Here is a 23,489-nt window from a genome sequence, read left to right as displayed (position 1 = left end):
CCCCATGTAGTCTGAACCCACAGCTATTCTAGTAGAGACATAATATTTACATACATGTGTGTGTTCTCTGCAGCGTAACCAGTTCCTGGAGGCAGAGAGTGTGGAGATGGAGAAGGAGAGGAACCAGATAAGGTTGGACATTATGTTACTTGTCTTTCTTCTTATTTTCCTCTGTGCTTTCTTTATGTCTTTCATGCTGTCCTTTCTTTTGGTCTAATTTTCTTTATGACCTTTAAAGAGTGGCTAAAGCTGCATTCACGTGCTCCCTTATGCATTTTATACTTTGTGAAATAATTATTAAGTTTATTACGCATTTCTCATCAGCCAAGAAATTTGCAAGAGATTTAAAAAAAAAAAAATAAAAAAATCTTTTTTGGTGAAATGTCGTTTTCAATATGTTTTAAAGGTAGCTACCTCTGTAATTCAAACCAAAAAGAAATGGCATAAAAATAATTTACAAACTTATGTTTTTTTTAAAATAACCTTTTATGAACAGTTTTAAAAACAGTACATTAAGTAGTCCTATTATTCAGTTCAGTTTGTAAAGTGGCAAGTAATTAACAAAAATTACCAATGAAAAATAATGAGACAAGTAGGTCCAAACCAGATAATTACATATAAATAAATAAATAAATACAAGTATGAACACACAGGGGTTTACCTAATTAGCTATAAAGTTGTAAGATGAATTAATAGTTTTGGTTATTTTTTTTATCACATATTCTTAAATTTTATATTGTTTTACAATATGTATTCAGACCTCTGATTTTTTGAATGTGGTATATGAAGGCAATTTCTTTAAAAAAAATGAATGTAATATTTAGTTTTGTTACATATTTTTGTTATATATGAAATATATATAACAATTATCTTAATATTATATATTAAAAACAAATGAATACATATTTAATATTATTTACTGGATACCATCTATGTTTATTTTATCTATTTTCATTATAACAGAAACTAATATTTCCGTTTATTCCGACGCCCCGTGACTGTGACGTCACTGGTAGGTGCGGCTTTGAAGTCACGTGATTTTTTAAATACGCAGACTTTTCGCGCGCGATTTTCTTCCGGGACCAGTACGCGGTTGGAGTCACCTGTGCAGCAGGTATCGGCAGAGAATGGAAACCCTTGTTGGATATAATCGCTTCAAAACGAAGAAAAGTGATTTTTTACAACAAAACTTGTCCGATTTGTCCGATGTGAAGTCGATCGTCGTGTGTTCGTCTGTCTGACCGATGGAAATATAAATAAATCGCACTGTCCGATGAATCAACGCGGTCGCCATCTTTGGCGGGGCCTCTGGGCGGTTAGCTGCTGCTTGACTTCACTGTAAAACATCCACGGACTGTATCAACATCTGGACTGCGTAAATATGTTGCATTTTTTGTTTGTTTGTTTGATTTTTTTGTCTGTTTTTATCGATCGATTTGAATGAGTTAAATCTAATGTGGATCTTGATCACTGTCATGGATAATCATGCAAAAAAACCAAACATTTCTTTATTAGATTAATGTGTATATATATATATGTGTGTGCGTGTGTGTGTGTGTGTGTGTGTGGTTGTGTATATTGCTTTAAATTTCGGATACACCCATATGCTCATTTACATTTTAGGTTTCACTCCCATGTATAATGTATCAGTGTGTGTATTTTAATTATTATTATTATTTTACCTATTTATTTGTTGACCATTTATGTATCTATACATTTTAGTTTGTTTTACTTGATACTATACTATTTTATTATTTTTTAACATTTTTATCTATTATTTGTAATGTTATCCTTTTTTTTGAAAAAAATATTTTAAATTTACATCTTAACTGTTTAGAGTATTGTATTTATTTTTACTTATGGTTAATATTCTTTTTATGTATTTATTTTTTATCTATTGGTTTGCTAATGGTAGCGTTCCCAGTTTTCATGTATTTTGGGTCTTTGCAACATTGAAACTTTGTTGTGTTCATGTGATTTGAGTCCGTAAAGTGGGAACAACATGAAAACTACAAGGACAATTGGTTGCATTTGAATGCTTAGAGCTGTTTCCAGTTAATTTTTGACGTTTTCATATGTTGTTTTTTATGTTTTTTATGTTATATATTTTTATATTTAATCTCGGTCAATCTAGATGGACAGCAGTTGATATTAATACCATATTACCCTTTACTTGTAATCAAAAGTGGTATTTAATACATGAATTAATAAAGTTTCTTACCATTAACCAAACATTGACTTTTGCCAAACTTCTTTCTGTATTTATGTATTCAGTGTTTGTATACTTGCCTGGTGTGCTTTAGTATTCAAAATTTTCTCGCTTGCTACAGCTAATAGATGCATGTAACTAAAATGTGCAACTACTAAAAGTAAATGGTGGCTATAAGGAACAAAATAATTAAATAAATCATTTTTTACTGTCAGTTGTTGACACAGTTTCCATTCTTGCTGCTGCCCTGAAACGACATGCAAACATCACAACTCCGCAACTTGCGTATCGTAGAAATTTCCCAATTTCCTACTCGTTATTGTGGCTTTTTAGGGTCAATCATTTGCCCGTAACTCATAAATCCGATATTTCCGAGGAGCACGTGAAGGCAGCCTCTGCTTCACTGCAGGATTCTCAGCAGGTTAATGAAACTTCTTTTCTTTCTTGGCTTCACTTCTCTCCATCATTTCAGTGTAAACTTAAAGTTAAACAGTCTTTGTTGTGTCTCCCTGTGAAGGTTCGAGATGCGTAGCCTGCTGGTGAACAACGAGGACCTGCTGAGGACAAACACTCAGCTAAACAACGAGATGAAGAGGATGAGGGAGCAGATGATAGAGATGGAGAGAGAGAACCAGGCCATGGGCGAGAGATGCAGAGAGATGGAGGTATGAGCAGATGGATGGAATAACACTCCAGTTATCCATGTGTTTGCACGACTAACTCTTTTCTTGCACCGGGCAGATTGAGGTGAAGCAGGCGCGGGACATGATGGTGGAGGCCAACTCTCAGGAGTACGCCTTCAACTTTCTCCAGCAGTCCCTCAAGAACAAAATCCAGGACGCCGAGGTAAACAGCAGCTTCTGAAATCTAAAAAACTCCTCTCTGACCTTTCTGCCCTCAACCAATAACTAAAGTGCACCGACAGTCTGCTGCTCTCGTGGTGACGATAAATAACAAACGTGCATTTGCTGCAGAGTTTTTGAAGATTATGGTGGATGCAGAAACATTCATTCAGTCTTTATTTAATCTTGATGGATCATTGAGAGCAAGCTCTCATTTGCAGTGACATTGAGAAAAATAAATCGCACAAAAATAAAAAGTGCACAATAAGAAGGATAATAAATTAGTCTCACCATTTAAAAGCAATGAAGTCAATATAGTTAAAATAAATGAAAATATTGTCACCTTTTGGATGTTACGCACCTCTAAAACCTCCTTTTTTTGACTTTCTGACATGTTATATGAGAAAGAAGAGCTCTAAACTGTGTGCGTGTGTGTTGTGTTGTGTTCAGGACAACCTGGAGAAGCAGACGCAGCACGCTCAGACTCTGACTGAGAAGCTGTGGCTGGCGGAGAGACAGCTGGAGGAACTGGAGGTCCACAAAGACACCAGAGACAAGAAGACCTCCGAATTGAGCAACACCATCATCAGACTGGAGACAGAGGTACTGAGACAGAGATGCTTTGTTTAATATTTACAGCAAACTTTCCTAAGAAGTTACTAATATATACGAAATTCAGTCATCGCTGGTAAACCACAGATGTGTGTGTATGCCTGTAAATGTTTGTTGGTGTGTGTCTGCAGCTGAATGAGGCCATACAGGTGTCCACACAGTCGACAGCAGAGCTGAGCCTGCAGCTGAAGCTGCGTGAGGACAGCCAGCAGAGGGTGGACGAGCTGGAGGAGACGCTGCTGGAGAAGGAGCAGGAGCTGCAGAAACTTCAGCTCCTCGTCAACAGATTGCAGGGAGAGGTGTGCTAACTGTTGTCATTTCACTTTTACATTAGCCTGTCACATGTTCTGGCTTTTTTTTTTCTGATGCATGAATGAACAAAAGGTAAGCCGATGCTTTTTGATTAGAGCTGAGAAGACCTTTATGAACGCAGCCTTAGGATCTGAGTCTTTTTGCATGCACGCAGGTCTCTGGTAAGCTGATTGATAAAGAGCAGACGCTGGAGGAGGAGATCCAGCTGCGGGAGAGGATACAGCTGCAGTGTAAGCAGGCCGAGAGGACGGTGGACGACCTTCGCATGGAGCTGCACAGCACCAACCAGGCAAAGGAGGACCTGGCCAAACAAGTCAAGCAGACTCAGGTACAAACGTCTGATTCTCTGAGGTTCAGCATCATCCATATGCAGGTGCAAAGTGCTTTACATGCAGGAATATACTGAACAGTAATTAAAAACTGAAGAATTTGCGGGTTCTGGAGACCAACTAGTTTCAGACGCTGGTTATGTATTTGCAGTTCGACTCCAACCAGAGATCTCCACTGTCATTTTTTAAATAAAAAAAAAAGGTAAAAAACCTGCCTGAACAGAAAACAGAGCAGATAAAGAATTTTTTACCCAAACAAAATAAAAAGAATGAAAAGTAACATATTTCTCTATCTACCCATTTATTTATTTACCTTAAAAATAAAAACGGAACGAAAAGTTAAATATTTATTTAACTAAAAACATTTTAAAAAATGAAATGTTCAATATTTATTTGTTTCTTTATTTATCAATTTATTTATTTAGCAAAAAATAATAAAAAGTGAAATATTTATGTATATTTACCTTATTTATTTATTTATTTATAATCTAAAAAATAATGAAAAATGCTATATTATAAAATGTATTTACTTACACCTATAATATTTACCTAAAAGATGTAAAAAGGAAAAATTAAACATTTTTTTGCTCATTTACTTAACTAATGTATCTATTTATTTTTTGTAAAAAATTCAACATGAATCAAAATTCAAAAATCCTAGAAATGCTGGTGATTAAAGGCTCACACATGTCCCCAAAACAGCTGCTCGGTGAAGTTTTTAGCAAAAATGACTCAAACAGGAAGAAATAGTATATTTATAAGGTTATATATATATATGTTATATAGATTTGTTTAAAACAAGAACAACAAGAAAAACAGAATATAACACAACACAATAATTTAGATTATTATCAACCTTCATGTGCTTTCAGACTGCCAGCCAAACTTAAAAAATAGCTTGTTGCTGAATTTTCATCCCGGATGTGAACTCTTTCTTGCTGTAGATCAAACCGTATCCACGGTGGGAGTTCGGGGTTAATGAGATATGAATTATGCAAATCCTGTTTCGCAATCAGGGTGCTAATTCCATAATCCCAAACATTTATCATGTTGCTATTTGAATTAATGAAATTGAAGATACTTAATATTTACAAATAACCTCAATGTGTTCTGCTGGTGAGACAACAGACAGTTTGACCTCAGATCAGAAGCTACCCCCCCAGAAAAGTTGAATATACTTGTTTGGATGATGACTTATTATTTTTGAACTCGTCCTCTCACAGGAGAAGATAATCGACCTGGAAAGCGATCTGGAGGAGCTGCATGACAGCGAGCAGAGATGGGCCGCCAAACACAAGAGAGCTATCGAACAGGTAAACACACCTGAAACAAGAAGGCGCTTAACTGAAAACATTCTGTCATTTTTAGGATTTTAAAACTTTCATTTGATCTGTTTGACTGCTTATGAAGTTATGTGTGTGTTTCCCGTCAGACCGAGCAGCTGCAGCTGAAGGTGATTCAGGAAAAAGATCTGAGCGACCAGCTGGAAATGGAGAAGGTCTCTATGGAGAGACAGGTACTGTGTCTGTTTATACCTTTTTAATCGACATTTATCTCAAATCTTTATCAGCACTACGGCTGTGCATCTTCACTGGTCTCACGATTCAATTAGGATTATCATGTCAGCGCTTTAATTTGATTCGATTACATGATGCATCATGATGCATTGCATCCTCAATGTCCTATACAAGCAGATAAATATGAACTCCTGTTTTTATTATTATTTATGCTCCAATTCCAAAAATCAAACTGCTGCTTCTGCAGTCTAGCTGCCGCTTCTTGCAACCGTCTTCTGCTTTAAGAAAGAAAACCGAATGTTGCAAACATCACAAACATGATTTGAGTCTAAACACAGCAGACTACAGGATTATTAATACACTCAATACTGAAGTAGCTTAAAACTTTTATGTCGTTTATTTAATGCAGTGTTCTTCACAGAAGAAAATATTTTAATGAACTTTATCAACAAGCAGTGTTGCTTGGCTATAATCGATTTTTGATGTCACTTCATCCATGCAGAATCGTCCACATCTGCATTGCGAGGCATCTTAGAAACAGCTAATTTCAACACCTCTACTCAATACGTCTCCAACTCAAATTCATTTGACCTATCTGGGATTTTTCTCATATTTGATACTGATATTTAATCAGAAAAAAGACAAGAACATAAAATAAGGACCCCTTAAAGGTCTGGTGTGTAGGATTTAGGGGGAAATATCATTAGAAATGTTATATATATATATATATATATATATATATATATATATATATATACACACATATATATAACATTATATATATTACATTTCTATGTGATATACATATATATATATATATATATATATATATAATAAGTATATTTTCTTCAGTGTGCAATCATCTGAAAATAGCCAGAAACTGACAGGTGTGTGGCTAGAAGCCCGTCTTCCACGTGGAACATCAGAAAAACACAATAATTATTTTTTTGAATACCTAATGTTTTTATTTCCAGGTAATGAAAAAGATGTAAACATAATACAAAAATGCAAATTACAAAACACCCCCCCCCCCATGGCTCAAGAAAGAGAGACAAAAAAACAAAAAGAAAAGAAGGTAACAAAAACAGAAAAAAGAGACATCCCGCTCAATTTGCAAGTAACAAGTATGTTTTTGAATAGAGTATAAGTATGCACATACATCCTTTCAAATACTGTGGTTACAACTCGGTAAAAAGTACATTAATTTTTAAGTGTTTTTACCAAATTTAATCACTGGGTCTGTTTGGTTTTGACAGCAAGAGATCTCTGCGGATAATTCAGCTCCTGGTAAAAACCCTCCTGAAAAATAAACACTGAGGGCATCTTAACTGGTTGCAATTTGCAACCACCAGATGCCACTAAATCCCCCCAAATCTTACACACTGTTCATTTAAATTCAGTGTGTGTGCAAACGTTTATTGTCAGTTATTGGCAGATATATATGCAGGTATATTGATGATATAAGCCAAGAATATGTGCCCTGTATCCCAGTCAGATTCAAGATGACACAAATATAGTATTTCCAAATCAGTGTTAAAAAATTCACAAGAATTCGCAGCCAAACATTTCATTCGTGTAAATACTTAAAAATAGAGGAACAAGATGAAAAGAAGGTGAAGTGCTTGTGACAGCTAATCTGTAATAAAAATCTCTCTGTGTGCGCTGTAGCTGCGTGAGCTGCGTCTGGAGGTGGAGGAGCTTCAGAGCTCCAGAGTCCAGGAGGATGTCATCTCCAGGGCGGAGGGCAAGGTCAAAGAGCTGGAGAACCTTCTGAGGACAGAGGAGAGGTCAGTCACATCACTTTTGTTTTAACACTTAAGTTTATCTTGTCACATTTATTTTTAAGTCTTCTGTATTTTAACGTCACTTTTACACCTGAAGTTTAAATCATTTAGTCCAGACCCCCCAATACAGTAGTTGTGGTCCAGTTTAAGTTAACACTTTATTTGCAACGAACTAAATGTTGTCATCATGACGCAATATTTAGTCTTGCAGTTTGTTGTGATATAAAAACGTGTAACGAAACGTTGAGATACACAAGTATGTGCTCGTGTGTTTTGTGCAGGAACAAGGCTGTTCTGACAAACACCATCAGTAAACTGGAGAGGAGGATCAACGAGCTAAGTGACCAGATGGAGGACGAGCACAGGATAGCTACTGAGCAGAAAGATCTGGTAACACTCACATTCTCACACACACACACACACACACACACGCTGTCCCCCGACTGTTGTCACAAAACTGACATTTCTTACTTCAATAGAATAGTAATGTGTGTCGTTAAAAATGTGAGAAAAACGTTGCATATGGCCTATAGCTTTTTTGGTCTGATCTTGGGACCCTATTTTATGCTGCTTTGAGGTGTTTTAGACTGTTTTTGGGACATGGTCAATTTTGACAGTTTTGCCATACTATAGCCTTGCTTTTTTGGTCATTTCTTCAACATTCTAGATTATGGTGTTTTTGGCCGTTTTTAAACGTTTTAATACTATGGGGTGTTTCAGCACGGTATTTTATGCTGCTTTGAGGTGTTTTAGACTGTTTTTGGGACATGTCCAATTTTGACATATTTGCCATACTATAGCCTTGCTTTTTTCGTCATTTCTTCAACATTCTAGATTATGGTGTTTTTGGCCGTTTTTAAACGTTTTAATACTATGGCGTGTTTCAGCACGCTATTTTATGCTGTTTTGAGGTATTTTTAACTGTTTTTGGGACGTGTCCAAATTTGACAGTTTTCCCATACTATAGCCTTGCTTTTTTTGTCAATTTTTCGTCATTCTAGATTATATTGTTTTTGTCCATATTTGCACGTTTAAATGCTTTGGCGTGTTTCAACACGCTTTGTTATGCTATTTGGAGGTGTTTTAGGCTGTTTTTGGGACATGTCCAATTTTGACATATTTGCCATACTATAGCCTTGCTTCTTTGGTCATTTTTTCGACATTCTAGATGATGGTGTTTTTGGCAATATTTGCACGTTTTAATACTATGGCGTGTTTCAGCACGCTATTTTATGCTGTTTTGAGGTATTTTTAACTGTTTTTGGGACGTGTCCAAATTTGACAGTTTTCCCATACTATAGCCTTGCTTTTTTTGTCAATTTTTCGTCATTCTAGATTATATTGTTTTTGTCCATATTTGCACGTTTAAATGCTTTGGCGTGTTTCAACACGCTTTGTTATGCTATTTGGAGGTGTTTTAACTGTTTTGGGACATGTCCAAATTTTGACATATTTGCCATACTATAGCCTTGCTTCTTTGGTCATTTTTTCGACATTCTAGATGATGGTGTTTTTGGCAATATTTGCACGTTTTAATGCTATGGCGTGTTTCAGCATGTTACTTTATGCTATTTTGAGGTGTTTTAGGCTGTTTTTGGGACATGTCCAATTTTGACATTTTTGCCATACTATAGCCTTGCTTTTTTCGTCATTTCTTCGACATTCTAGATGATGGTGTTTTTGGCAATATTTGCACGTTTTAATACTATGGCATGTTTCAGCACGCTATGTTATGCTGCTTTGAGGTGTTTTAGACTGTTTTTGGGACATGGTCAATTTTGACATTTTTGCCATACTATAGCCTTGCTTTTTTGGTCATTTCTTCAACATTCTAGATTATGGTGTTTTTGGCCGTTTTTAACGCTTTAATACTATGGGGTGTTTCAGCACGGTATTTTATGCTGCTTTGAGGTGTTTTAGACTGTTTTTGGGACATGTCCAATTTTGACATATTTGCCATACTATAGCCTTGCTTCTTTGGTCATTTTTTCGACATTCTAGATGATGGTGTTTTTGGCAATATTTGCACGTTTTAATGCTATGGCGTGTTTCAGCATGTTACTTTATGCTATTTTGAGGTGTTTTAGGCTGTTTTTGGGAAATGTCCAAATTTGACAGTTTTCCCATACTATAGCCTTGCTTTTTTTTGTCAATTTTTCGTCATTCTAGATTATATTGTTTTTGTCCATATTTGCACATTTAAATGCTTTGGCGTGTTTCAACACGCTTTGTTATGCTATTTGAGGTGTTTTTAACTGTTTTTGGGACATGTCCAATTTGACATATTTGCCATACTATAGCCTTGCTTTTTTGTCAATTTTTTCGACATTCTAGATGAAATTGTTTTTGTCCAATATTTGCACGTTTAAATACTATGGCGTGTTTCAGCACGCCATGTTATGCTGTTTTGAGGTGTTTTAGACTGTTTTTGGGATATGGTCAATTTTGACAGTTTTGCCATACTATAGCCTTGCTTTTTTTGTCAATTTTTCAACATTCTAGATTATATTGTTTTTGTCCATATTTAAACGTTTTAATGCTTTGGCGTGTTTCAACACGCTTTGTTATGCTGCTTTGACGTGTTTTAGGCTGTTTTTGGGACATGTCCAATTTTGACATATTTGCCATACTATAGCCTTGCTTCTTTGGTCATTTTTTCGACATTCTAGATGATGGTGTTTTTGGCAATATTTGCACGTTTTAATGCTATGGCGTGTTTCAGCATGTTACTTTATGCTATTTTGAGGTGTTTTAGGCTGTTTTTGGGAAATGTCCAATTTTGACATATTTGCCATACTATAGCCTTGCTTTTTTCGTCATTTCTTCGACATTCTAGATGATGGTGTTTTTGGCCGTTTTCACGCGTTTAAATGCTATGGCGTGTTTCAGCACGATATTTTATGCTGCTTTGAGGTGTTTTAAGCTGTTTTTGGGACATGGTCAATTTTGACATTTTTGCCATACTATAGCCTTGCTTTTTTGGTCATTTCTTCGACATTCTAGATGATGGTGTTTTTGGCAATATTTGCACGTTTTAATACTATGGCGTGTTTCAGCACGGTATTTTATGCTGTTTTGAGGTGTTTTTAACTGTTTTTGGGACGTGTCCAAATTTGACAGTTTTCCCATACTATAGCCTTGCTTTTTTTGTCAATTTTTCGTCATTCTAGATTAAATTGTTTTTGTCCAAATTTGCACGTTTAAATGCTATGGCGTGTTTCAGCACGCTATGTTATGCTGCTTTGAGGTGTTTTAGACTGTTTTTGGGATATGGTCAATTTTGACATTTTTGCCATACTATAGCCTTGCTTTTTTTCGTCATTTCTTCAACATTCTAGATGATGGTGTTTTTGGCCGTTTTTAAACGTTTTAATACTATGGCGTGTTTCAGCACGGTATTTTATGCTGCTTTGAGGTGTTTTAGGCTGTTTTTGGGACGTGTCCAACTATGACAGTTTTGCCATACTATAGCCTTGCTTTTTTTGCCACTTCTTCGACATTCTTTATGTTGTTGTTTTTGGCAATATTTGCACGTTTTAATACTATGGCGTGTTTCAGCACGGTATTTTATGCTGTTTTGAGGTGTTTTTAACTGTTTTTGGGACGTGTCCAAATTTGACAGTTTTCCCATACTATAGCCTTGCTTTTTTTGTCAATTTTTCGTCATTCTAGATTATATTGTTTTTGTCCATATTTGCACGTTTAAATGCTTTGGCGTGTTTCAACACGCTTTGTTATGCTATTTGGAGGTGTTTTAGGCTGTTTTTGGGACATGTCCAATTTTGACATATTTGCCATACTATAGCCTTGCTTCTTTGGTCATTTTTTCGACATTCTAGATGATGGTGTTTTTGGCAATATTTGCACGTTTTAATGCTATGGCGTGTTTCAGCATGTTACTTTATGCTATTTTGAGGTGTTTTAGGCTGTTTTTGGGAAATGTCCAATTTTGACATTTTTGCCATACTATAGCCTTGCTTTTTTCGTCATTTCTTCGACATTCTAGATGATGGTGTTTTTGGCAATATTTGCACGTTTTAATACTATGGCATGTTTCAGCACGCTATGTTATGCTGCTTTGAGGTGTTTTAGACTGTTTTTGGGACATGGTCAATTTTGACATTTTTGCCATACTATAGCCTTGCTTTTTTGGTCATTTCTTCAACATTCTAGATTATGGTGTTTTTGGCCGTTTTTAAACGTTTTAATACTATGGGGTGTTTCAGCACGGTATTTTATGCTGCTTTGAGGTGTTTTAGACTGTTTTTGGGACATGTCCAATTTTGACATATTTGCCATACTATAGCCTTGCTTTTTTCGTCATTTCTTCGACATTCTATATGTTGTTGTTTTTGGTGTTTTCACACGTTTTAATGCTATGGCGTGTTTCAGCACGTTACTTTATGCTATTTTGAGGTGTTTTTAACTGTTTTTGGGAAATGTCCAATTTTGACATTTTTGCCATACTATAGCCTTGCTTTTTTGGTCATGTTTTCGACATTCTAGATAATGGTGTTTTTGGCCGTTTTCACATGTTTAAATGCAATGGCGTGTTTCAGCACGATATTTTATGCTGCTTTGAGGTGTTTTAAGCTGTTTTTGGGACATGGTCAATTTTGACATTTTTGCCATACTATAGCCTTGCTTTTTTGGTCATTTCTTCGACATTCTAGATGATGGTGTTTTTGGCAATATTTGCACGTTTTAATACTATGGCGTGTTTCAGCACGGTATTTTATGCTGTTTTGAGGTGTTTTTAACTGTTTTTGGGATATGGTCCAAATTTGACAGTTTTCCCATACTATAGCCTTGCTTTTTTTGTCAATTTTTCGTCATTCTAGATTATATTGTTTTTGTCCATATTTGCACGTTTAAATGCTTTGGCGTGTTTCAACACGCTTTCTTATGCTATTTGGAGGTGTTTTAGGCCGTTTTTGGGACATGTCCAATTTTGACATATTTGCCATACTATAGCCTTGCTTCTTTGGTCATTTTTTCGACATTCTAGATGATGGTGTTTTTGGCAATATTTGCACGTTTTAATACTATGGCATGTTTCAGCACGCTATGTTATGCTGCTTTGAGGTGTTTTAGACTGTTTTTGGGACATGGTCAATTTTGACATTTTTGCCATACTATAGCCTTGCTTTTTTGGTCATGTTTTCAACATTCTAGATAATGGTGTTTTTGGCAATATTTCACGTTTTAAATGCAATGGCGTGTTTCAGCATGTTATTTTATGCTGCTTTGAGGTGTTTTAGGCTGTTTTTGGGACATGTCCAATTTTGACATATTTGCCATACTATAGCCTTGCTTCTTTGGTCATTTTTTCGACATTCTAGATGATGGTGTTTTTGGCAATATTTGCACGTTTTAATACTATGGCGTGTTTCAGCACGCCATTTTATGCTGTTTTGAGGTGTTTTTAACTGTTTTTGGGACATGGTCCAAATTTTGACAGTTTTGCCATACTATAGCCTTGCTTTTTTTTGTCTATTTTTCGTCATTCTAGTTTATATTGTTTTTGTCCATATTTGCGTTCAAATGCTTTGGCGTGTTTCAACACGCTTTGTTATGCTATTTGGAGGTGTTTTAGACTGTTTTTGGGACATGTCCAATTTTGACATATTTGCCATACTATAGCCTTGCTTCTTTGGTCATTTTTTCGACATTCTAGATGGTGGTGTTTTTGGCAATATTTGCACGTTTTAATGCTATGGCGTGTTTCAGCATGTTACTTTATGCTATTTTGAGGTGTTTTTAACTGTTTTTGGGACGTGTCCAAATTTGACAGTTTTGCCATACTATAGCCTTGCTTTTTTCGTCATTTCTTTGACATTCTATATGTTGTTGTTTTTGGCAATATTTACGTTTTAATACTATGGCATGTTTCAGCACGCTATGTTATGCTGCTTTGAGGTGTTTTAGACTGTTTTTGGGACATGGTCAATTTTGACATTTTTGCCATACTATAGCCTTGCTTTTTTGGTCATTTCTTCAACATTCTAGATTATGGTGTTTTTGGCAATATTTAAACGCTTTTAATACTATGGCGTGTTTCAGCACGATATTTTATGCTGCTTTGAGGTGTTTTAGGCTGTTTTTGGGACATGTCCAATTTTGACATATTTGCCATACTATAGCCTTGCTTTTTTCGTCATTTCTTCGACATTCTAGATTATGTTGTTTTAGTCCATATTTGCACGTTTAAATGCTATGGCGTGTTTCAGCACGCTATTTTAGGTTGTTTTGAGTTGTTTTTCAGTGTTTTTGGGACATGTCCAATTTTGACAGTTTTGCCATACTATAGCCTTGCTTTTTTGGTCATGTTTTCGACATTCTAGATAATGGTGTTTTTGGCCGTTTTCACATGTTTAAATGCAATGGCGTGTTTCAGCACGCTATGTTATGCTGCTTTGAGGTGTTTTAGACTGTTTTTGGGACATGGTCAATTTTGACATTTTTGCCATACTATAGCCTTGCTTTTTTGGTCATTTCTTCGACATTCTAGATGATGGTGTTTTTGGCAATATTTGCATGTTTTAATACTATGGCGTGTTTCAGCACGATATTTTATGCTGTTTTGAGGTGTTTTTAACTGTTTTTGGGACGTGTCCAAATTTGACAGTTTTCCCATACTATAGCCTTGCTTCTTTGGTCATTTTTTCGACATTCTAGATGATGGTGTTTTTGGCAATATTTGCACGTTTTAATACTATGGCATGTTTCAGCACGCTATGTTATGCTGCTTTGAGGTGTTTTAGACTGTTTTTGGGACATGGTCAATTTTGACATTTTTGCCATACTATAGCCTTGCTTTTTTGGTCATGTTTTCAACATTCTAGATAATGGTGTTTTTGGCCGTTTTCACATGTTTAAATGCAATGGCGTGTTTCAGCACGATATTTTATGCTGCTTTGAGGTGTTTTAGGCTGTTTTTGGGACATGTCCAATTTTGACATATTTGCCATACTATAGCCTTGCTTCTTTGGTCATTTTTTCGACATTCTAGATGATGGTGTTTTTGGCAATATTTGCACGTTTTAATACTATGGCGTGTTTCAGCACGCCATTTTATGCTGTTTTGAGGTGTTTTTAACTGTTTTTGGGACGTGTCCAAATTTGACAGTTTTGCCATACTATAGCCTTGCTTTTTTTTGTCAATTTTTCGTCATTCTAGATTATATTGTTTTTGTCCATATTTGCACGTTTAAATGCTTTGGCGTGTTTCAACACGCTTTGTTATGCTATTTGGAGGTGTTTTAGACTGTTTTTGGGACATGTCCAATTTTGACATATTTGCCATACTATAGCCTTGCTTCTTTGGTCATTTTTTCGACATTCTAGATGATGGTGTTTTTGGCAATATTTGCACGTTTTAATGCTATGGCGTGTTTCAGCATGTTACTTTATGCTATTTTGAGGTGTTTTAGGCTGTTTTTGGGACACGGTCAATTTTGACATTTTTGCCATACTATAGCCTTGCTTTTTTCGTCATTTCTTCGACATTCTAGATGATGGTGTTTTTGGCAATATTTGCACGTTTTAATACTATGGCATGTTTCAGCACGCTATGTTATGCTGCTTTGAGGTGTTTTAGACTGTTTTTGGGACATGGTCAATTTTGACATTTTTGCCATACTATAGCCTTGCTTTTTTGGTCATTTCTTCAACATTCTAGATTATGGTGTTTTTGGCCGTTTTTAAACGTTTTAATACTATGGGGTGTTTCAGCACGGTATTTTATGCTGCTTTGAGGTGTTTTAGACTGTTTTTGGGACATGTCCAATTTTGACATATTTGCCATACTATAGCCTTGCTTTTTTCGTCATTTCTTCGACATTCTAGATTATGTTGTTTTAGTCCATATTTGCACGTTTAAATGCTATGGCGTGTTTCAGCACGCTATTTTAGGTTGTTTTGAGTTGTTTTTCAGTGTTTTTGGGACATGTCCAATTTTGACATTTTTGCCATACTATAGCTTTGCTTTGGTCATTTTTCGACATTCTAGATTATACAGCTTGTCCATTTGCACGCTTAAATGCTTTGGCGTGTTTCAACACGCTTGTTATGCTATTTGGAGGTAGTTTAGGTTGTTTTTAGATGTTCAATTTTGACATTTCTGTTTATACATAGCTCAGCTTGGTCGTTTTTTCCACATTCCTAGATGATGGTGTTTTTATATTTGCATCGTTTTATTATGGCGCAGCATCGCTATTTATGCTGAGTTTTGTTTTGGGATCGCAACTCTGAGTAGTCTTTGCACGCTTTGTCGCTATGCATGCGTTTCCCAGCATGTTAAAGCATTTTGAGGTGTTTTAGGTTGTTTTTGAACAATTTTTGACATTTTTACAGCCTGAGCTTTTTTGTCATGTTTTTGTCTCACTTTGGCGTGCTCACCTGTTATGTTTGAGGCAGCTTTGGGATGTCCACCTATCACAGTTTTTCACATCTCGATGATGGTACTGCTTTAATGCCATGGCTTGTTTCAAGATGTTATTTATGTTATTTTGAGGTAGTTTTAGGCTGTTTTTGGGAATTTATTTTTAAGTTACACTATAGCCTTGCTGTCATTTTCTATTCCCAGATGATGGTGTTTTGGCAATATTTGCTTTTATTATATGTTCGAAGAACGGTATTATGCTGTCGCTTAATCGTTTTCAGATCTGTCCAATTCTTGACAGTTTTTCCCACATGCCTTGCTTTTTTTTGATTTTTCGCCATTCTAGATTAAATTGCTTTTTGTCTCACTTGCATCAAGAATGCTATGTTTCAGCACGCTTGTTATGTTGCTTGAGGTTTTATGGTCACTTGACAGCTTGCTTACATTACAGTCTGTTTTTTTCATTTTTCAACATTCTAGATGATGGTGTTTTTGGCCTGCTTTAACTGCTTTATTATGGCTATGGTTTCAGCACGTAGAGTTTATGTTGCTTGAGGTATGAAAATGTTTTTGGGACTGTTCACATGTTTTTGGTTATATTACAGCCTTGCTTTTTGCTGACTTCTTCTATTATCTTTTATGTTGTGCTTGGCAATATTTGCATCGCTTTTAATGCTATAGCTTGTTTCAAAGATGTTACTATGTTATTTTGAGGTAACATGTCCACTTTAATATGGTTTCAGCATTGTTACTTTATGCCATTTTGAGGTGTTTAGGCTGTTTTTGGAAATGTTTTTACATAGCCCAGTTGCTGTTTTTCTATTCTAGATGATGGTGTTTTTATAATATTTGCACGTTTTTACAGTATGTTTCACATCTGTTATGTTGCTTTGAGGTGTTTTTAGACTGTTTTGGGACATGGTCAATATTTAACATATTATACCAGCTTTTTGCTAATATTCTAGATTGGCGGTGTTTTTTGGCCGCTTTTTAACTGCTTTACTATAAGTATGTTGTAGATTTAGACATGTCAATTACATATTTGCCATATAGTTTGTTTTCTATTTATATGTTGTTGTTTTTGCGTTTTATTAATGCTTTTAATGCTATGGCGTGTTTCAGCATCGTTATTTATGTTATTTGGTAGTTTTAATCATTTACACTTTTGGATATTTTGCCATAGTTTTGCGCTTTTTGTCATAAGCTTTTCATTATTCCCAGATAATGGTGTTTTTGGCCGCTTTTCACATGTTTAACGCAATGGTTGTTTCAGCACGATATTTTATGCTGCTTGAGGTGTTTTAAGCTGCTTTGGACATGGTCAATTTTGACATTTTTGCCATTATAGCCTTGCTTTTGTCATTTCTTCACATTCTAGATGATGGTGTTTTTGGCAATATTTGCACGCTTTTACTATGGCTGTTTCAGCACGGTATTTTTTATGCTGTTTGAGGTGCTTAACTGTTTTGGACGGTCCAATTGGATAGTTTTCCCATACTATAGCCTGCTTTTTTTGTCAATTTTTTCAATATTCTAGATTATATTGTTTTTGTCCATATTTGCATCGCTTAAATGCTTTGGCGTGTTTCACGCTTTGTTAGTGTTATTTGGAGGTGTTTTTGTACGCTTTTTGGGACATAATTTTGACATATTTCTGCTATACTATAGCCTGCTTCTTTAGTCATTTTTTCGACATTCTAGATGATGGTGTTTTTGTACATTTGCACGCTTTTAATACTATGGCATGTTTCAGCACGCTTATGTTATGCTGCTTTTGAGGTGTTTTAGACTGTTTTTGGGACATGGTCACTCTTGACATTTTTTCCATACTATAAAGCCTTGTCTCTTTTGGTCATTTCTTCAACATTCTAGATTATGTTTTTGGTTGCTTTTTAACGCTTTATTTATTATGGGTGTTTCTTTGAAAGACGATGTGCTTTGTTCAATTTTGGTTTTTCGACATTCTAGATGATGGCATTTTATCGTTAACTTCATGGTGCTCTCAGCACGCTATGTTATGCTGTTTTGTTCTTGCTTTTGGTCATGCTTTCAACATTCTAGATAATGGTGTTTTGGTCATTGATGTTTGTCAGGGAATGGGCGCAGTTTCAGCACTATTTTATGCTGCTTTGAGGTGTGTTGTGCCTTGGGACATGTCCAATTTTGACACCATAGCCTCAGTCACATTCTAGGATGATGGTGTTTTAACATTTCAGCATCGCCATCATGTTGCTTGAGGTGTTTTGCCTTTGGGACGGTTCAATTTTCTCCCATATCTTGCTTTTTTGTCAATTTTTCGGCCATTCTAGATTATATTTTGCCTTTTGTCCATATTTCTGTAACGCTTCCTGAACGCTACGTGTTTCAACACGCTTGTTATGCTATTTGGAGGTAGCTTTAGACTGTTTTTGGGATGTCCACTTGACATACTATATTCAGCTTGGTCATTTTTTCCGACATTCCAGATGGTGGTGTTTTTATAAATATCAGACGTTTTTAATGCCATGCATGGTTTCAAAGACAAACACTTTCATGTTATTATTTGAAGTAGTTTTAGGCTTCTTGGGACACGGTCACCTTGACATTTTGCCACAGGCCTCAGCTGCCACGACATTCCCAGATGATGGTGTTGGCAACATTTGCACTATGCTGCTCTCAGCATGTTATGTTGCTTGAGGTAGACTGCTTTGGGACAGCCTTTTTCACATTCTAGATTGGCAAGCTTGGCTTTAAATCATGTCCACTTACAGCCTTTCACATGTTTTAGTTTAATGCTATGAATGCCATTTTATGTTGTCTTGAGTCAGATGTCCAATTTCGATTATACTATAGTCTCAGCTTGCCACATTCTAGATAATGGTGTTTTGGCCGTTACGATGTTTGGGCCTGTATCGAGCAAGAGCCAGCATCTATATTTTATGCTGCTTTGAGGTAGCTTGGTTGCTCTTTTTGGGATTACAGCCTGTCACATTCTAGATGATGGTGTTTTTGGCAATATTTGCATGTTTTATGAGGTTTCAGCACGATATTTATGTTGTTGAGGCTTTAATCGCTTGGGACGGTCCAATTTTTGTTAGTTTCAAAGCTGTCGTTTATTCGAGAGGTTAGCGATGGCATTTCACACGTTTTAATGCTTAGGCTAGAATTGACCATGTCCCAAAAGCAGCTTAAAACACCTCAAAGCAGCATAAAATATCGTGCTGAAACACGCCATAGCATTTAAACGCGTGAAAACGGCCAAAAACACCATCATCTAGAATGTCGAAGAAAATGATCAAAAAGTAAGGCTATAGTGGCAATATGTCAAAATTAACATTTCCCAAAGTAGTTAAAACAACTCAAAACAACATAAAATAGCGTGGTTGAAACACGCCATAGCATTTAAACGCAAATATGTACTAACACAACATAATCTAGGAATGTCGGTGCGACTCTAAAAAGCAAGGCTATAGTATGGCAAACTGTCAAAATTGGACATGTCCCAAAAAAACAGTCATAAACAACTCAAAACAACATAAAATAGCTGCTGAAACACGGCATAGCATTTAAAACGCAGCAACAGGCTAAAAACAACACAATTCCAGAATGTCGAAAAAAATGACCAAAAGAAGCAAGGCTATAGTATGGCAAAATGTCAAAATTGGATATGTCCCAAAAACAGCTTAAATGACCTCAAAGCAGCATGAAATAGCATGCTGAGACACTAGCATTGGGTAAATGTGCAAATATGGACTAAAACAACATAATCTAGAATGTCGAAAAATGACTTAAAAAGCATATACTATATAAAATCAAGCGAATTGGACATGTCCCAAAAAAGCTTAAACACCTCAAAGCAGCATAAAATAGCTTGCTGAACAATTCATAGCATTTAAACATGCAAATATTGTCAAAACAACATAATATAGAATGTCGGAAAAATGACCAAAGAAGCAAGGCTATAGTATGGCAAATCCGTCGTAAAATTGGACATGTCCCAAAAACACTGAAAAACACCTCAAAGCAGCATAAAATAGCGTGCTGGAAACACGCATAGCATTTATAATGCAAATATGGACTAAAACAACATAATCTAGAATGTCAAAATGGTTTTAAAAAAGCAAGGCTTATAGTATGGCAAAACTGTCAAAATTGGACATGTCCCAAAAACAGTCATAAACAACTCAAAAACAACATAAAAATAGCGCGGCTGAAACACGCATAGCATTTAAACGCAAATATGGACTAGAACAACATAATCTAGAATGCTCTAAAAAATGACCAAAGAAGCAAGGCTATAGTATGGCAAAATGCTTCAAATTGGACATGTCCCAAAACAGCTTAAAACACCCCAAAGCAGCATGAAATAGCATGCTGAGACACGCCCATAGCATTAAATGTGCAAATATGGACTAAAACAACATAATCTAGAATGCCTAAAAATGACTCTAAAAAGCAAGGCTATACTATGGCAAAACTGTTTCAAATTGGACATGTCCCAAAAAGCTTAAAACACCTCAAAGCAGCATAAAATAGTTTTGCTGAAACACGCCTATAGCATTTATACGCAAATATGGACTAAAACAACATAATCTAGAATGTCGAAAATGACCAAAAGAAGCAAGGCTATAGTATGGCAAAATGTCAAATTGACATGTCCCAAAAACAGTCAAAACAACTCAAAATAACATAAAATAGCATACTGAAACACCATAGCATTTAAACGCAACACGGACTAGAACAAATACAATTCAGAATGTCGGAAAAATGGCGAAAAAAGCAAGGCTATAGTATGGCAAAACTGTCAAAATTGGACATGTCCCAAAAACACTTAAAAACAACTCAAAACAACATAAAATAGCATGCTGAAACACCCCATAGCATTTAAACATGCAAATATTGTCAAAAACAACATAATATAGAATGTCGAAAAAATGACCAGAAAAGCAAGGCTATAGTATGGCAAAACTGTCAAAATTGGACATGTCCCAAAAGCAGTTAAAAACACCTCAAAGCAGCATAAAATAGCGTGCTGAAACACGCCATAAAATATGGACTAAAACAACATAATATAGAATGTCGAAAAAAATGACCAAAAAAAGCAAGGCTATAGTATGGCAAAACTGTCAAAATTGGACATGTCCCAAAAACACTTAAAAACAACTCAAAACAACATAAAATAGCGTGCTGAAACACGCCATAGCATTTAAACGTGCATATATTGTCAAAAACAACATAACCTAGAATGTCAAAAAAAATGACCAAAGAAGCAAGGCTATAGTATGGCAAAAATGTCAAAATTGGACATGTCCCAAAAACAGTCATAAACAACTCAAAACAACATAAAATAGCGTGCTGAAACACGCCATAGCATTTAAACGTGCAAATATGGACTAAAACAACATAATCTAGAATGTCGAAAAAATGACCAAAGAAGCAAGGCTATAGTATGGCAAAAATGTCAAAATTGGACATGTCCCAAAAACAGCCTAAATCACCTCAAAGCAGCATAAAATAGCGTGCTGAAACACGCCATAGCATTTAAACGTGCATATATTGTCAAAAACAACATAATCTAGAATGTCGAAAAAATGACCAAAGAAGCAAGGCTATAGTATGGCAAAAATGTCAAAATTGGACATGTCCCAAAAACAGCCTAAATCACCTCAAAGCAGCATAAAATAGCGTGCTGAAACACGCCATAGCATTTAAGCGTGCAAATATTGCCAAAAACAACATAATCTAGAATGTCAAAAAATGACCAAAGAAGCAAGGCTATAGTATGGCAAAACTGTCAAAATTGGACATGTCCCAAAAACACTGAAAAACACCTCAAAACAACATAAAATAGCGTGCTGAGACACGCCATAGCATTTAAATGTGCAAATATGGACTAAAACAACATAATCTAGAATGTCGAAAAAATGACCAAAAAAGCAAGGCTATAGTATGGCAAAACTGTCAAAATTGGACATGTCCCAAAAACACTGAAAAACAACTCAAAACAACCTAAAATAGCGTGCTGAAACACGCCATAGCATTTAAACGTGCAAATATGGACTAAAACAACATAATCTAGAATGTCGAAAAAATGACCAAAGAAAAAAAAGCAAGGCTATAGTATGGCAAAACTGTCAAAATTGGACATGTCCCAAAAACAGCTTAAAACACCTCAAAGCAGCATGAATTAGCGTGCTGAGACACGCCATAGCATTTAAACGTGCAAATATTGTCAAAAACAACATAACCTAGAATGTCAAAAAAATGACCAAAGAAGCAAGGCTATAGTATGGCAAAAATGTCAAAATTGGACATGTCCCAAAAACACTGAAAAACAACTCAAAACAACATAAAATAGCGTGCTGAAACACGCCATAGCATTTAAACGTGCAAAATACGGACTAAAACAACATAATATAGAATGTCGAAAAAAATGACCAAAGAAGCAAGGCTATAGTATGGCAAAACTGTCAAAATTGGACATGTCCCAAAAACACTGAAAAACAACTCAAAACAACATAAAATAGCGTGCTGAAACACGCCATAGCATTTAAACGTGCAAATATGGACTAAAACAACATAATCTAGAATGTCGAAAAAATGACCAAAGAAGCAAGGCTATAGTATGGCAAAAATGTCAAAATTGGACATGTCCCAAAAACAGCTTAAAACACCTCAAAGCAGCATGAAATAGCGTGCTGAGACACGCCATAGCATTAAATTGTGCAAATATGGACTAAAACAACATAACCTAGAATGTCAAAAAAAATGACCAAAGAAGCAAGGCTATAGTATGGCAAAAATGTCAAAATTGGACATGTCCCAAAAACAGTCAAAAACAACTCAAAACAACATAAAATAGCATACTGAAACACGCCATAGCATTTAAACGTGCAAATACGGACTAGAACAACATAATCTAGAATGTCGTAAAAATGACCAAAAAGCAAGGCTATAGTATGGCAAATATGTCAAAATTGGACATTTCCCAAAAACAGTTAAAAACAACTCAAAACAACATAAAATAGCGTGCTGAAACACGCCATAGCATTTAAACGTGCAAATATGGACTAAAACAACATAATCTAGAATGTCGAAAAAATGACCAAAGAAGCAAGGCTATAGTATGGCAAAAATGTCAAAATTGGACATGTCCCAAAAACAGCTTAAAACACCTCAAAGCAGCATGAAATAGCGTGCTGAGACACGCCATAGCATTAAAATGTGCAAATATGGACTAAAACAACATAATCTAGAATGTCGAAAAAATGACGAAAAAAGCAAGGCTATACTATGGCAAAACTGTCGAAATTGGACATGTCCCAAAAACAGCTTAAAACACCTCAAAGCAGCATAAAATAGCGTGCTGAAACACGCCATAGCATTTATACGTGCAAATATGGACTAAAACAACATAATCTAGAATGTCGAAAAAAATGACCAAAGAAGCAAGGCTATAGTATGGCAAAACTGTCAAAATTGGACATGTCCCAAAAACAGCCGAAAACACCTCAAAGCAGCA

The 23,489-nt window shown here is 35.7% G+C and overlaps 1 protein-coding gene across 3 annotated transcripts in view; it reads left to right on the top strand.

Moving 5' to 3' along the window:
- The window catches only part of LOC121960152 (uncharacterized), an 88,228-nt gene that overhangs the window by 55,357 nt on the left and 9,382 nt on the right, over nucleotides 1–23,489 (top strand). For all 3 annotated transcript variants that reach the window (XM_088070589.1, XM_088070587.1, XM_088070588.1), the window contains 10 exons: nucleotides 74–132; nucleotides 2,727–2,874; nucleotides 2,951–3,055; nucleotides 3,502–3,654; nucleotides 3,795–3,962; nucleotides 4,130–4,303; nucleotides 5,528–5,617; nucleotides 5,737–5,820; nucleotides 7,490–7,608; nucleotides 7,887–7,995. In XM_088070589.1, the coding sequence (XP_087926715.1) occupies nucleotides 74–132; nucleotides 2,727–2,874; nucleotides 2,951–3,055; nucleotides 3,502–3,654; nucleotides 3,795–3,962; nucleotides 4,130–4,303; nucleotides 5,528–5,617; nucleotides 5,737–5,820; nucleotides 7,490–7,608; nucleotides 7,887–7,995 (1,209 nt within the window). The remainder of the gene's footprint in view (nucleotides 1–73; nucleotides 133–2,726; nucleotides 2,875–2,950; nucleotides 3,056–3,501; nucleotides 3,655–3,794; nucleotides 3,963–4,129; nucleotides 4,304–5,527; nucleotides 5,618–5,736; nucleotides 5,821–7,489; nucleotides 7,609–7,886; nucleotides 7,996–23,489) is intronic.

Source organism: Plectropomus leopardus, chromosome 20 (assembly GCF_026936395.1).
Source record: "Plectropomus leopardus strain MGB_pleo_1.0 chromosome 20, ASM2693639v1, whole genome shotgun sequence".
NCBI classification, from domain to species: Eukaryota; Metazoa; Chordata; class Actinopteri; order Perciformes; family Serranidae; genus Plectropomus; species Plectropomus leopardus.
This window is presented reverse-complemented; position numbering and strand designations above follow the sequence as displayed.